This window comes from Hypomesus transpacificus, chromosome 5, assembly GCF_021917145.1.
Source record: "Hypomesus transpacificus isolate Combined female chromosome 5, fHypTra1, whole genome shotgun sequence".
Lineage (NCBI taxonomy): Eukaryota > Metazoa > Chordata > Actinopteri > Osmeriformes > Osmeridae > Hypomesus > Hypomesus transpacificus.
The window spans coordinates 2996562-3011567 of NC_061064.1; the positions used below are offsets into that span (position 1 = coordinate 2996562).

A 15006-nucleotide genomic window follows, 5' to 3' on the forward strand; every position below is an offset into this window, starting at 1 on the left:
AGAATATCATTCCCTGACAAAGGTAACCACTAGGGGAGGCAGTGTTCTGAGAGACTGAAACCCAAAATCAAGCACCTGAGGTTTGGCCAGGTGACTGTCCGCTGTGTCAGCAGTCTTCTCAGCATCACTGATACAGAGATTTGGACAACAAAAACACATGCCGCGATATTCATGAGTTGTGTCTGTATTGTGATACGACTGCTAGCTTCCCTTTACTGTGTTTCTAGTGAATGGGTTTGCATGATCGTTTCCATATATATTAAAGACGATGGTTTCTCTTCCTCTTTGATCCTGAGGGCAGTGGTTGCCCGGTCAGTGTGGGTGCTTTGTTCTGACGTCTGACCACGACCGTGGCGTGTTGTCTAATTTGACTTTGATCCTTTTCTAAAGACCCACTATAAAGCAGGTGACTGGGTGAATTTCAGATGCCCAACATTCTCAATATCAGGCCTATACATGACCCTGCACCTGTTCTCTCCTGACTGGGGAGTGGTGGTGTGAGGGTGAGTGTGCGTGTGACGGGGTGAGCAGGGCGTGTCGGGGAGGGGGGGGGGGGGGGGGGGGGGGAGTGGGGGGTGCGGCGACCTACCTGCTTGCCGTCCAGGGTGTAGATCTTCTTCACCACGCCGCTCTCCAGCTTGATGGCGTCTGTGATGTCGGTCAGCACCTGGTCGAAGGAGTGAGCCGTCTTCTTGTTGAGCAGCACGCGCACCGCCTTGCGAGGCTTCACCCCGCTGCGCATCACCGTCACCAGCTTGGGCCGGACAAACTCCTTGCCCTCTCGGACCTCGCCGGTCGCCTTGCTGGCCAGGGACTGCAGGTTCTTCTGGCTGGCCGAGGCCTTCACGTTCACCGACCAGTTGGGGTTGACGTTCTTGGTGTAGTCCACCTTCTTGTAGAAGTTCTCCGAGGCGCAGACGTAGCTCTCCCCTGAGGGAGGACAGAGAGATGCCAGGTGAGAAGAATGCTCCTCGCAGGCTGGAAAACAAGCAAGTGAACTTTGTTTGGCAATCTAGAAAACCCACAGTACTCCCTGAGGAACCCACAGTACTCCCTGAGGAAAGGTTGACATAAACAGGAAGACAAGTTATTTGAGACTAAAAGGCAGTAGCCTGTGGATTGAATATCAGATAATAGCAGATCACATTCACAGCTTCGGTGAAGAGCAAAGTGTAGTGCATACATTATTGATGTCATATATATGATTTCGATAACAGAGCCATGATTCCAAGTTTCAACCACAAACTATGCAGGCTCACTCCACCAGAACAGGTGCTGTGTTGACAAACTAGAAGTTACTGTCCCAGTTTGTAGCTAAAGTGGAACAGTGAAGGCTGTATCCTCCTTCTCCGAAATGGCATCAGAATCTCCCCTGACCTGATCCACAGCAGGGATGCGATACATTGAACCTTCCCCTGTCATCAAACAGCAGAAGGATCCTGGTCATTCACAGATATGACACTCAGCAACGGAATGAAGCAATCAGAGGAATGGATTGAAGCTCTCTCTCTCTCTCTCTCTCTTTCTCTCTCTCTCTCTCTCTCTCTCTCTCTCTCTCTCTCTCTCACACATGCTACTGCAGTGTCATGGTCCGACATGAGCGCTTCACGAGGGGAGTGTACAGCCATGCAAGCAGCATCCCTCCCACTCAACAACCCGCTCTCCAGAGTGACTTGAACCGACATACGGTAACCAGGGCAACACTGGGTCCTGCAGCACTGGGGTGTCCGATTCTCTCCCTAGCTCAGCCCATTAAGTAATCACCTAAGTCAATGTGGAGCAAGCCACTGTTTTGCCCTACTTTGTCATTGTGCTGACCGGTACAATGCCAAAACTGAGGTGACATCACCTCCAGGGAATAGCTCAGCAAGATAGTGGGTGTAACTGGACCTGGGTATGCTAGGTTTCATCTCTCCAGGGTCAGCTCGTTTTGTCTGAGGACTGCTGGTAGGAAACCCTGATGAGGAACAGAGGCTGTGGGAGACTGTCTATGAGGAGCAGGTCTAGAACATGGCCCCGAGGCAGAGGAAGAGTGGTCCAGTTCAGCCTGTATCTGGAGCCCCAGGAAACAGGAGGGTAGACGGATTAGGCCTGTCACACTGAGAGGAAGAGTCTGATAGGAAGACAGATCGACTGGGAAAACAGGAGCGAGCGCTTTGAGACCATCAGTGATGTGCAGCTGGTGATGAGCGCTGGGGGCACAGAAGGGCAACGACACTCCACAGAGGACACACAGGACTGGGGCCGTGCGGCAGCTCTCAGACAGGCGGTTTGGATACGAGCGCAGGGCTACCGTCTCTTGGTGATGTGTGTCTATGTGTGGGCGGCTCTGGGCGGTGTTTGTGAAACTCACTCCTCAAGTATGTAACAAGCCACCCGCGTCAAGGAATTGCTAGCTTTTCGTTGGCGTAGTTGGTAGTGATGGCGCTTGGGAAGTCAGAGGTGGTAAGTTCGACTCCTGGTCGGAGCGGACAGTGCCTCTGACGGAACTTGTAAGACCACGTCTGTTACAGGCGGCTATAGGCGTGAGGCTAATAGAGACAGTTTCTGCACATACAGCAAATTGTTTCTTCACATCGTTCACGTGAGATGACTGGCTTTTGTAGACTTCCAGACACAAAATAGGCCCACTCTGCTGTCATTGCATTGCAATTTCCATTAATATGTACTTGATGTACATGCTTGGATCATGTACCAGTCTACTGTAGGGTTACTGGTGCCCAAAAAAGGGTGATTGTCTTTGTCTTTCTCTCAACACACACATTTGAGTCTTTGCACATCAAACATTTGTTTTTACAACCAAACCTTTTTTTTCCATGTTTTAGTTGTTGTTTTTGACTGGAACATTGAGAGAACATGGCAGCGTTAGTGGTGTTATAGTACCGGGACAGCTTATTATAAGTAACATGTATGTCTGACAATGAACCTACAACATTTTAACAATATCTGACTTGCATTTGTACAGTATTGGCCTTATCCTTCCTCAACTGAATTTTAAATCTGGATATAGAGTGGGCTCTCTGGTGCAGCCAAAAGTCCTACTGTGGCTTGCAGGACCAAGGTTCTGCATTTTCCTGTCTCAGCCTAATATAATCTGAGCCCTCCACTGCAGTCTGGCTTTTCTCGAGCTGTCCTACTTGGTGTGACCTTCAGACTCAGACACATCCCAAACCCTTCCCATCGCCTATATCCATTTTTCATATTACCCCTCCATCTTACCCTAAAACTCTCCCCTCCCTATCTTTCCCACTCTCCCCTTCATTTCCATTTAACTCCTCTCTCTCCTCCATCATGTTCCCTCGACTCGTCTGCTCGTCTTGTCCAGGGAGGGAGGGAGAGGGGGAGGCAGGGAGGGAGATGGGTGGGGGGGCAGGCAGGCAGGCAGGCGGGATGAGGGGAGGCAGAGAGAGGCAGAGATGGCAGGGAGATCCAGAGGACATCAATCAAGCTTGAGCAAGCAGTGTTACTGAGCGCACATAGGAGACTGGGAGATGAGAACCTAGGAGATATAACTATGCTTAGGATAAGCAGCAGAGTGGCTGAACACACACATAACTACTTGTTTTTTCGTGCTGTACTGTATACCACTCCCCCTCCCTCCACACATACACACACAAACACACACGCACACACATTCCCCCCGCCCTCTTTCAGGCAGCTCGCGTGGAAAAGACAATCACCTTATCAAATTAAAACAGGGTTTTTCTCTTTGTTTCATTTGCATAATCCCTTCCCATTTTCACCACACCCTTCCCTTTGAAGGCCCCCCACTGCCATGTCTCACACACACACACAAACACGCACACACAAACACACACACACACAAATAGAGTTCTACTCAGAGGCCCAAAGGCTAACAGACCCCACACTCAGATTGGATAACATGTTGTTTTGTGTTCTTTCTCATTAATGTTCAAAAAAGAAAGACGAGCAAAAATGAGATTAAAACCAAGAGGCTGAGGAAAAAAAAAACGGATAGAGGGATGGTGGAAATGGAGGGAGAGATGAAGGGGGAGCATCTGGGGGGGGGGGGAGAGAGGGTTAGAAGTAAACGGAGAGAGGGTGGTGATGGAGTGAGGGGTGGAGAGAGGCTGGTGAAGGGGGTAGGGATGGAGGGAGGGACAGAGGGTGAACATCCGGGGGAGGAGAAATGAACAGAGCCAATTAGCCAGGGGTGTTGAGAGTCATTGATAAAAAACCAGCCTCTGGGACAGATGGCATTAAGGGAGAGATTTAACAAACACTGGCACTGTTAGGAAGCTGAATTCCTGGGTCACGCGAGTCCAAGACTTAAGTAACTGCGTCAGGGTGAAGAGTAGGATGACATCGCTGAGAAGGCTTTATTAGCACTCTAATAGCACCAAAGGTAAAGAACTTAAAACTGAAAAACCTGAATGCCTGGTTTATTCCCTGTAGAACAAAACAAACGGCCCATCCCATCCCTTCCCCTCCTCTCTTCATGCACCCTCACTGTCTTCCCCACATGGCTTTTCCTCTGCTTCATTCCTTCCGCGCTCTACCCCTCCTTTCCAGAAACGGCAATGACAAGCCAGAAGAAAAATTAACAGCCTACATTGTCAAAACGTCTGCGGTTCTCAACAAGCAACCAGCTGGTGTCTGGGAGAGATCTCTACCCCCCCGAAACCTGTCAAACTCTACAGACTGTTGAGTCACATCCTTCCTGGTAGTTTTACGTAACATACAGTATCTACACTACAATACTACGGTACATTCTGTATGTACCACGCTGTAAATCACATATTCAAGACCGAGTAGCCGACAAGCTTTCAAGAAGAAAGTATTCAAAGCCTTCCCTACCACTGATACCAAACATCTGTGAATAACTTTATTAACGCTGAGGGAGCAGCATGAAGCAGCTGTCTAGGATCTGTCAGGGAGTGTGTCTGTCTGAGACACAGTGATGACATCAGAGGGAGGGTTCTCTGACGAAGGGCGGAGCTAGAGGTGAAGGGCCCGCCTCCAGCTCCGCCCCCTCAGACAGCACAGTCCAGCTCCAGGCTGGAGTAGGGGCCCTGAGGGGATGACGAGGCCCGTTTAGACCCCACTTCCTGCCTCCTGGCTGCAGACGCAGCAGTTGTGGCTTTGGAACCAGCCAGCAAAGCACTGATGCCACACTCTCCTCATCCTCAGGGAGGATTCCTACGCGTGTCTGGCCGGGAGGGCTGAGGATCCCTAATAGTAGTGTACGGTTTCACCCAATGAGAACAGCAGAAAATCAATACACACGCTGGCCAATTAGAGCACGGAGGAAATGTTTATGTCCAATCCTATTAAGGGAGTCGTTGTGGAATACATAATGACTACAGCCAGCGTTGTTGTCATTGTGGTCATCACGGACTTCATCCTTATATTATTTTCTATCGTTATCAGTATCATCTAGGGAGCATGTAGGTGGTGGTGATGTCGTGATATAAACCCACTAGAGAGTTCTTCATCTCTTCATGGTACTAAACCTAGCTGGTGTGATGACACCATGAGAGGTTAGCTCTTAGGTTGAACCACAGCCTTGTGGGTCTGGCAGCGCGGGGTGAATCGGCTGGCATGAATTATTGAGGCTTAAGGGGATGACTGTACTTGTGCTCACTAACAGAGGTTAGTGGAGTGGCAGAGATGTCTCTGGAGAACACTGGTGAAACTCAGACTGAACATGGTATGAGTACATATCTAATATGTAGAGATTACAGACGGCTAGACAGGACACACAGATTCCTAATCCCACAATCTTCTCAGTACGGACGGGGCTCACAGGCATCAAGCATGAGCCGACCCCTGACCCCCAAACCCCTTCCCTCTAACCCCCTAGTCTCCAGCCTCTACCCCTTAGCCTCTATTCTTCAGCTTCTGGTCTCTAGCCTCAAGCCCCTATCGGAGCCTCTATCCCTTAGCCTCCAGCCTCCAGCCCTCTAGATCCCAGCGACTCACCTTCCTCCAGCTCGTCCATGGAGACGATCTTGCGCAAGCCGTCGATGGAGAAGATGAAGCGGACCCCCTGCGGCAGGTTGATGTGGTCGGAGAGGGAGCGCGTCAGGTCGGCGAGGAGGGCGTCGAAGGTGCGGAAGCGCTCGACCGCCACGGCGTACACGATGCCCTTGAAGTAGCGGTCGCCGTTGCGGTAGAAGCGCACCTTCTTGGCCTTCTTCTCGTTGGTGAGGGCCTGGAGGGTGCGCGTGCGGTAGAAGCTGCAGTGGGCGCTGTGGGTGGGGCTGGGCAGGCCGTTGGGGCGCCCGCCTCGGGGGGTGCGGGACGTCTTGTCACGCTCGTCGAAATGGCCGAAGTCCAGCTCCATGGTGACTGAGGTCAGGGGGCGGGGCGGGTCCGTGGATGTGTTCTGATGGTGGTTACCTCTGGGGGGTCTGTTGTTGGGAGAAAACACAGGGATGAGCTCTGGAGACATGGTTCTATGACAAGGTCAAGGAGTGGGTGTAAACACTGTATGTTTGAGGGTTTAGGTTGGTTGAGGGGCAGTTCTATGGGCGTATGTGAAGCCCTCTGTGACATGTTTGCGTGTAAAAAGGGCTATACAAATACATTTGATTTGATTTGTTGTTAAAAGACTTCTTCCCGCTAACTTCCCACAGAACAATATGCCGTTGTTACACCCCCTTAGTCAGTGAACCTTGATGAGCTGGAGGTCACAGGCAGTAAGTTGACCCCAGCCTCGCCCTGCCTACCCTCTCCTGAGGGTGTTGTGTTTCTGCAGGATGAAGAGAGCTCAGGCCCAGCCAATCAATTAGAGCCCCCAGCATCGATCAGTCCAACCCCTCGTGGAACCCAAACAGGGAGGTGTGTGTATGTGTGTGTATGCGTGTGTGTAAGTGTGTGTGTGTGTGTGTTCAAGGGCCCTGCCCCTCTCCGTGTTAGTTAACGGTGTGTGAAAGCAACTGGAGCGCTATCTGCTGTGACCGTGCTGTAGCAGAAACAGAAACTCTAGCCTGGTTGAGGAAGAACCCAGGTGAATCAGAGATCAATATTTCATGACAGGTGTGCAAACCAGGTGAACTAGGATGTGTGTGACTCACGTAGCTTCTAAAACCTTTCAACAATCCTTAAACAAAGCCCAATCTGAAAATTCATCTTACATGGTTACAGCATGTAGAGCACATTTGTCCTTTACATGTTGTATTGTTCTGAGAGTGCTCTGCCAGTCTGCTCTGTCCTACATTCGGCTGCCCTTGAGAGGAGCGTGGCTAGAAAAGGGCTTTTATTAATAACCCTCACTGGATACGAGATATGTAGGAGAAACAGGTCTCTGAGGACACAGGAGTTTGTGGTGCATTTTGTGGTCAAACCAGGATGATGGAAAAAAGGAAGGTACTTTTCCTGAGGTGAGGGTTTTTACCTGGTGGCTGCATCATAGCCGCCCACATATTGCCCATCTTATCATCTTATCATATACCTGATGGAGGTTTGCACTCCCTTGGTTTCCTCCAGTCTATTCAAATCTGTTTAGCCCTAATTTGATACTCAAACAAGAAACATTGTGGTTTAATGCTCATGTCTATGTATGGATTCCAAATAAAGAAATAAAACAATGAAGAAGTTGTCCTCTCTGGTTTCAGGAAGATGTGAAGGAAATAACGTGTGGTTCATCCAAATGTGAGGTTCATCCCACACAGTTCTGCTCGGCAGAGCCATAGAGGGACAGGAATAGCTAGCATCCACCTCCACAGTTCCTGCAAAAAGCTGTTGAACAACAGCAAGCTTAGTCAGTGGTGGTTAGTCACAGGTCCCTGCGATCTCTCCCTGCTCCCAGGCCCTGTGACGCCGGGCCCCTGATAGCAAGCAGTTCCTCCCACCAGGTGTGAGAAGGGCTAAATTCACCCAGGAACTTTCTAGCAAAAGCCAGTCCCACATCACAGGGATGGGATGAGTCACACGTGGGCTCACCTCAGGAGCAGATACATGCTGAGCCCATGGGAGAGAGAGGGAAGAAGATATAAAAAACACTCTGTTTTAATGGACTGTGCATATTATTGGCAGAGATGGGATCCGCTTTCAACGTAGAGTTAGACCCACCAAAATGCTGTGCCAAACTCTCCACGAACATCTGCTCCTTTTGAATGTAAGCAGACCTCTTTATGGGGCTCTAAAAGGACAGGCAGGCCGTAGAGCACGGTGGGGAGGGCCAGGCTGGTCCAGAGCACTCTGCTGCCCAGTTCCAACTGGAACTTTGGAATGGCCTGTTAGAATAATTAAGGGATTAGCCACTAAATGGGCAGGGTAGCAGCCATTAGCGTGACACGGGGACTTCCCCCGCCAACAGCCACCACACAGGTCTCAGAGCCCTGCCGCTGAGGGCAGAGAGGACACGCTGAAGGTCGCGGGCGCCACGCCCAGCCCGGTGGTATGCGGAGGGGCTTGGTGGCCCGGCGAGACTGGCAGCGCGGGTGTCGCTAACGCCCGCTCCGGCGGGAGACATTCCGGAAGGGGAACGAGCGCCCACGTGCGAGTGCGGCGGGCAGACAAAGAAACACCTCAGACCGTCTGCATCCCAGACGAGCTTTGCCGCGGCAATAAACCCCGACACTCCACTTCTAATGAATCTCATTAGGCGGCTCGCCGTGATCTCATCAAAATGAGCCGAGTTTCCCCTGTCAGCTACGGGGAGCACAGACGAAACGACGTGGCTGTGACGGGGACGCAGTCTAGCGGCTGCCTTCCAGAACAAAGACCAGCGTCGGCCCCACACTCTCTGCCGCAGACTCTCTACTCCACTCTATCCTACTGTACTCCACTCTATCCTACTCTACTCCACTCTATTGTCGACCATGACACCGCCTATGTCCTGCTATGTTTAGCCTGTTTTCTGCTCCTCTCTCTCACCAACCGTCTCTGGAGGAGGGGATCCCTCTCTGAATGGCTCGTCCCAAGGTTTCTTCAATTTTTTCTCCTGCTGGGAGTTTGTCCTTGTCTTCCTTGAGGGTTTAGGTTGGTTGAGGGGCCGTTCCATGGGCGTACGTGAAGCCCTCTGTGACATGCTTGCGTGTAAAAAAGGGCTATACGAATACAATTTGATTTGATTTTGCTACGAATGTGGGGATGGTTGTCATCCTGTGTTGCGCTGTGCCGACACCCCTGCCTCATCCCCCGTCTGGGTAAGAGCCTTGCTTCACCCATCTGGACCCGTTGTTTGTGAAATAACGATTTCTGTCCTTTCCATTGGTCTGACTCTGTCGAGTGTGGAGGCTGTGTGTCTGCCACACTGTAGCCATGCTCCGCAGGGTAGCAGCACACAGGCTGTCAAACTTAGATCCAGGCTCTGGCCCTGCTCAGTTTAATGCCCTGATGTTTTCTCCAATATCATTCCAAACTCCCTCCAGTGACACCCCCCCACACACAGTGACTCAAAATGTCCTCTGTTAAACTATTCCGGTCAATAAACACTCGTCAATAACCCAATAATTTGTCAGACCTATTGTTCAATAACAAAGCATTTTTCAATACCCCCCCAGTCACTCCCTGACCCCTCCTCTCACACACACACAGACACACAAACACACACACTGTGATTAGAAACAGGGCATTTGTGTGCTATTAAACTGTCTGTATAGGGCCAGATGACAAGTGATAAATCAGTCCTACCTTTAGACAGTGGTCTCCACCCTTCAAACCTGGCCTCTGCCCTGCCCCCCCCCACCCCCCACCACCACCACTCCCCCACCCCCCTCACATCCAGACCACATCACCAGTCCTGGAGTGTACAGGGGCGGCAGAAGTCAACTGGAACAAAACACACAGAAGACCCCGCCCTTGTCACCCCCCACAGTCACCCTGTCTCTTCAACTATCATCCCAGGAAAGGCCTCTTTCATGTGACCGCAACCTCCCCTCCCTCACAGCCTCCTAAAACCATCCTAGCCCTGTCGGGTGTCCCTGGGGGGTTCTGATATCCTGTCAAGAATGAATTTGGTCTTTTAAATTCTTTATGTTGTGTTTGTATTAGAAGAAAGGCTGGGGGTGCTGGTCACCAGGGAAATGTAGTAAAAGTAGGCCTGTCTTTCAGAATAGAACCATGCCTGGAGCTTGAGACTAAATGCATTGAGAAGCTCACAGTTAACAGGTTATAATTCACATCAAAATATCCCTCGATACATTTAAAGACTGTACATGTGTAGAACAGAGGAGTGGATCTATTACTCATGTGGCCTACATGTTACTGTGTGTGACATGAACTCTTACTATACTGTACACTCAGATTTGGCCTATGTGGCTGGGGCAACTTTTAAAATAGCCCATAAACCCTTGGCCCTAAATTTAGCCGCACAATTATTGGATTTCTAGGTGTTAGATCTGGGCTTGTCAGTTTGATTATCGGTGTGGCTGAAATCCACTATCTGGAATAAACAAGCAGCTCCTAAGAGCTAGGACAAACAGAGCTTCGGCCCAGCGCAGTGTCCAGTTACAACTGGAACTAACACCATCATGTAGGGCACATCTGATTTGGTTTTCATAACATACCTCTAACCCAACCACACTGAGGGAGTTGTGCAGTATTGGACACAAAGCTTTGGTGATACATTAGAGGTTCTTGTTGATAAGATGGCTTTGACACAAGATTGTTTATGAAATTATTCAGTTCATTATGGCCATTAGTGTCGGTGTAGAGGCTGCTATCTGCGACATTTCAATCAGTGACTTGTGCTGTTGGACTGAGTCCAAGCCTTCAGCACAGGGGATTGGAGCAGCTTTTCCAATTATGCCTGGCCACTTCCTCCCAAATCCTTACCTAGTGACTGTGACCATACCTCCATGGCCCCAAACAAAGACACTACTACACCTCTACACCTCTCCACACCCCATCAAACCCTTTGTCTCTCTCACACACACACACAAAAAGATTTGTAATCATATGAGATGTGACTGGACTCTACAGGGCTTGTTAACCCATTTCTACACAAACAGTGGAGTTATGTAGTGTACAAGTTCTGTGGCAACGCCCCACAGTGAAAGCCCACAGCAGCTGAGGCAGAGCACACATGGAACACTGCTGATTTATATCTCTGCCATTAATTCCTCCTACAGCACAATCACATGTGCCCCCCCCATTGCTAACCCCCCCCCCCCCCCCCCCCCCTATCAAATACAGACTGCAGGAGTTAGAATAGAGAGGACCACTTTGTTACAGCCCAGGGATGCTAGGCAGTCCCTCCCCCTCCCCCGCCCACCCATGCGTCTGACTGGAGACTGATGACAGCCTGGGTGGGAGGGAGGGACCTGGGGAAGGACCGGGGGAGGGACCTGGGTGGGATGGGCCCTCCTCAGCTGACTGGGGCCAGGCTCCAGGGCCCATCTGCTTCTCTAATGGGCAGAAGGTAAATCACTGACTGACCCTTCCCCAGTCCCACGTCATCCAGGACAGGCCATTGTCTCAGTGAGGCTGCCTGGGCCCGCCCTCATGCTTCTCTCTACCACCACCACATCATCAGTACCATACAGAACTAGAACTACACTGACATGCATTTGAGTATTTTTTGGGGGGGTGATTTTACATTTCTGGGTGTGTCCACACACATTCAGAATTATCAGCAATTATTGATTATTCTTCCAATAGGCTGCCTGTTTTCACGAGACATAAATCCATTCATTCAGACATCATCATTCTTCCAAGACCCTCACACCCCGTCTTCTGCTGTCAGGGACATTCACAGACTTCCCCATGCATCCCCCTGCTGCATAGTGAAGCAGCTCACCACAGACATGTCCAAATGACAGCACAGACATTAGGCTGGGTCTATCACTGATTCAGCCACACATAGAAAAGCACATAGACTTCTGATCCTGCGCAACAGTGCCGGCATAAAATGATGTCAATCCTAACATCCCTATTAGAGCTGATCTATGTCTTATCTAGTCACACTAAGCCAGTCTGAGCTGGTTTTAAGTCATATTCAAAAAGCAAAAAGTTTCGGAGCACTCCTTTTATCGTTTCTAGTTATCAGAGAATGTTTTTGCATAGACTGGACTCACCGACCTGACCTAAGGTCGTCAACGTCCAGTCTATAAAAAATATGTATTTGTCATTATAAGGACTTCGTTTAAATTAATTGTACACCACCTGCTCAATTGTGTTACATTCGAAATAAAACTAAATACAATTTCAAAATAATTCAATAAATAAGCAAACATCAGCGACACATAACACGTTTAAATTATGGCGTAACTGCTTTTTACTTCTCAAATGATTTTAGACAAAATATGTGCAGCCTTGGACAGAAGATTACTTACTCACCCGCGTTGGAGCGTGTGGAGTGGAGTGGGTGGGTGTGGATGCTGCAGGATAGCGGCACGAGCTCTCTCTCTGCCTTTGTCTGTTTCACTCACAGTCCACGAGCTGTGCCTACCTGACCGGCAGCACTGCTGGGTCCTAAAGCCGACTATGCTGTCTGAACCCGCCCTAGCATGGCAATTGCATGGACCGGTATTTGGGGTATTTCTCACAAAAGGATGACGTAAGCCCTACCATATGCACAAAAGGGTTTGTCTTGAAAGCATAATAAAATAGGTCAGACCTTTAGATTTAATTTCGATGTTAGATTCGATATTTGAATTATTTATTTGTATTAGATGGTCATTGGTTTGGCTCATTAGGGGATGAAAGAAAACTTATAAAGTGTGCGTGTGTGTGTGTGAGAGAGAGTGAAAAAGAGTGAGAGAAAGAGAGAGAGAGAGAGAGAGAGAGAGAGAGAGAGAGAGAGAGAGAGAGAGAGAGGAGAGAGAGAAAGAGAGAGAAGAGAGAGAGAGAGAGAGAGAGAGAGAGAGAGAGAGAGAGAGAGAGAGAGAAAAAAGAAAAGAGAGAAGAGAGAAGAGAGAGAGAGACTGAGTGTCTGTGGGGAAGAGGTTGGCAGCAGAGGATAAAAAACCTTTCATCAGATAAACTTCCAAGAGTGAGAGGAGAGAGCAGTAAAAGCTGATGTCCTTCCAGATAGGAGTCTATGAAAGAGAGGGTTCTTTTCCTCTTAACCATTGGTGTTTGGAGGTGTATTAACCATGGGCACCTGTTCATCTGTCTCTGTCTCTCTCTCTCTGTGTGTGTGTGTGTGTGTGTGTGCGAGTCTATGCGCACCTGAATATAGGTATCATCCTTATCAACAAAACAGGCTTTGTGTTTTTGTGTTGCCCCTATGTTTAATCCACTCAGACAAAGGAGAGTCATTATAGTGCACCTTCAAGAATAATCCAGACTGACACTGTCATGCTGCCCCTCTTTAGGGAGGGTCAGATGAAAGCCTGATCATCTCAGTGCTGTAGCATCTGGCCCGCTGGTTAGCTTTTGTGAAGCCTTCTGGGGGATGGGACATCCAGGACAGCCGGACAAGCTCTCAGGATCAATACAAACATGGCTTACTCAGCAGTAAACCACCTCATCTTCTGCTAACTGGAGGGAGTAATGTCAAATAAGCATCAACGCCTCACAAGACACCCATCAGATAACATTTGTTGGTCGCTGTCCAAACAAACCCCTGCACAGCTGGATGTTGCTGTGAGGTGATTCTGTGTCACCAGGATGTCTTGTTAGCGTGTTCGAAACCCTGCCACTGTCAGAAAACAAACACAACTCTGGTGTGGTATTGGTGTCATTCATACCACTGATAGGATAGCACAGACTTGCTGTCCGATGTCATGGGATAAGACGGTTGTGATGTGCCCTGAGCGAGCTTATCAGGCGGGCGTGCCTGGACACCTTTGTTACCTCCACAGAAGCCCGGTCCCACAGCTTCTGAGACTCACCAAGTGAGCCAGAAACACAAGACAACAACATGGCAATTTATGTTCTCTATTTATGAACCCGTCCCGGATGGTCAGAGGCTGCTTACACATTTCCATAGACCTGCCATCACTCACATTCACAGGAGATGAATTCCAACAAGAACCAAGTTTCTCACACTACATTTACATTTAGTCATTTAGCAGACGCTCTTATCCAGAGCGACTTACAGTAAGTACAGGGACATTCCCCCGAGGCAAGTAGGGTGAAGTGCCTTGCCCAAGGACACAACGTCATTTGACACAGCCGGGAATCGAACTGGCGAACTTCAGATTACCAGCCCGATTCCCTAACCGCTCAGCCACCTGAGTCCCTACTAAGTTATGGCCCGTCCGTGGCCTTGGTTTTCTCCCTTCCACAAACACTACCCATGTCACCACATGACACTCCAGCACTGCTGTGTGGTGCTTCATGCCCTCGGTTTCTGCTGTTGTACAAAGGAAAGGGTGGAGGGTAGATTGCCTTGTGTAGTTTCCATCAGACTCCATATTCCACAGAGCGGTGGACATGTGGCCTTTATTTTTGAACGAGTGAGACGACCGTTAGCTATGCTGCTGTGTATCACGTTTGAACTCTTACTTATAGCAGTTTTTCACCGATTACACAGTGAGATGTTTCAATACAGATGAGGTCATTTCTGATCCCCCCTTAAAAAAGATAGTTTAAAGAGCTTAAAGAGCTAGTATTAGATATCCAAATAGTTTCTTTACAGAAGTGGTCACTCTCAAATGTTTTTAACCAGACCCCTCCCTGCAGGCTCAAAAAGCCACACTTTTGAACACAGCTGTTGTTGCCTTGTGGATCCGCTGTTGTGCATGTCACACATAACTTTAATTCACCATGACCACAGACTCCTCACCGCCACCCTCAGCTGTCTGAACCGGCCACCGCTCGCTGCCTGACGACCCAGCAGCCAGAGGGAGGGGCCAGGTCAGGGAGAACAGACTGGGGGTACATTTGGTTGGAGGGAGGGGCACGTGGAAGGAAGGGGGGGGGGGAATTTGGACATTACCCACTCTGTGGGGTGCTACGTCACACAAGGCTGCTGCCAAATGGAGCATACACTGGGCCTCATTCAAAAGCTGTTGTGGATTAGGCCTGCATGGTTCAGGTACACTTCAGAATCTCTTTTGAGTACATTCATAATCTCGGAGTCCCTGAATAACCGGGGTTAAGCTTGTGTCCATTTCTTTGACTCTTTGACTCAATTTCTTATTGTAG

General features: G+C 49.5%; 1 protein-coding gene across 3 annotated transcripts in view; it reads right to left on the minus strand.

Annotated features, from left to right (window-relative positions):
* LOC124467882 (neuronal migration protein doublecortin-like) overlaps window positions 1-12371 on the minus strand; it is a 38169-nt gene extending 25798 nt beyond the window's left edge. Inside the window, exons 1-3 of one of the 3 annotated variants that reach the window (XM_047020379.1) lie at window positions 12250-12371; window positions 5944-6374; window positions 590-930 (exon numbers count right to left, since the gene is read on the minus strand). In XM_047020379.1, coding sequence (XP_046876335.1) covers window positions 590-930; window positions 5944-6307 — 705 coding nt within the window. In that variant the 5' untranslated portion in view covers window positions 6308-6374; window positions 12250-12371. Of the gene's footprint in view, window positions 1-589; window positions 931-5943; window positions 6375-12245 lie in introns of all 3 variants that reach the window. The other 2 variants (XM_047020376.1, XM_047020378.1) reach the window with 2 other exon arrangements.
* Between the last annotated feature and the right edge of the window lie 2635 nt (window positions 12372-15006).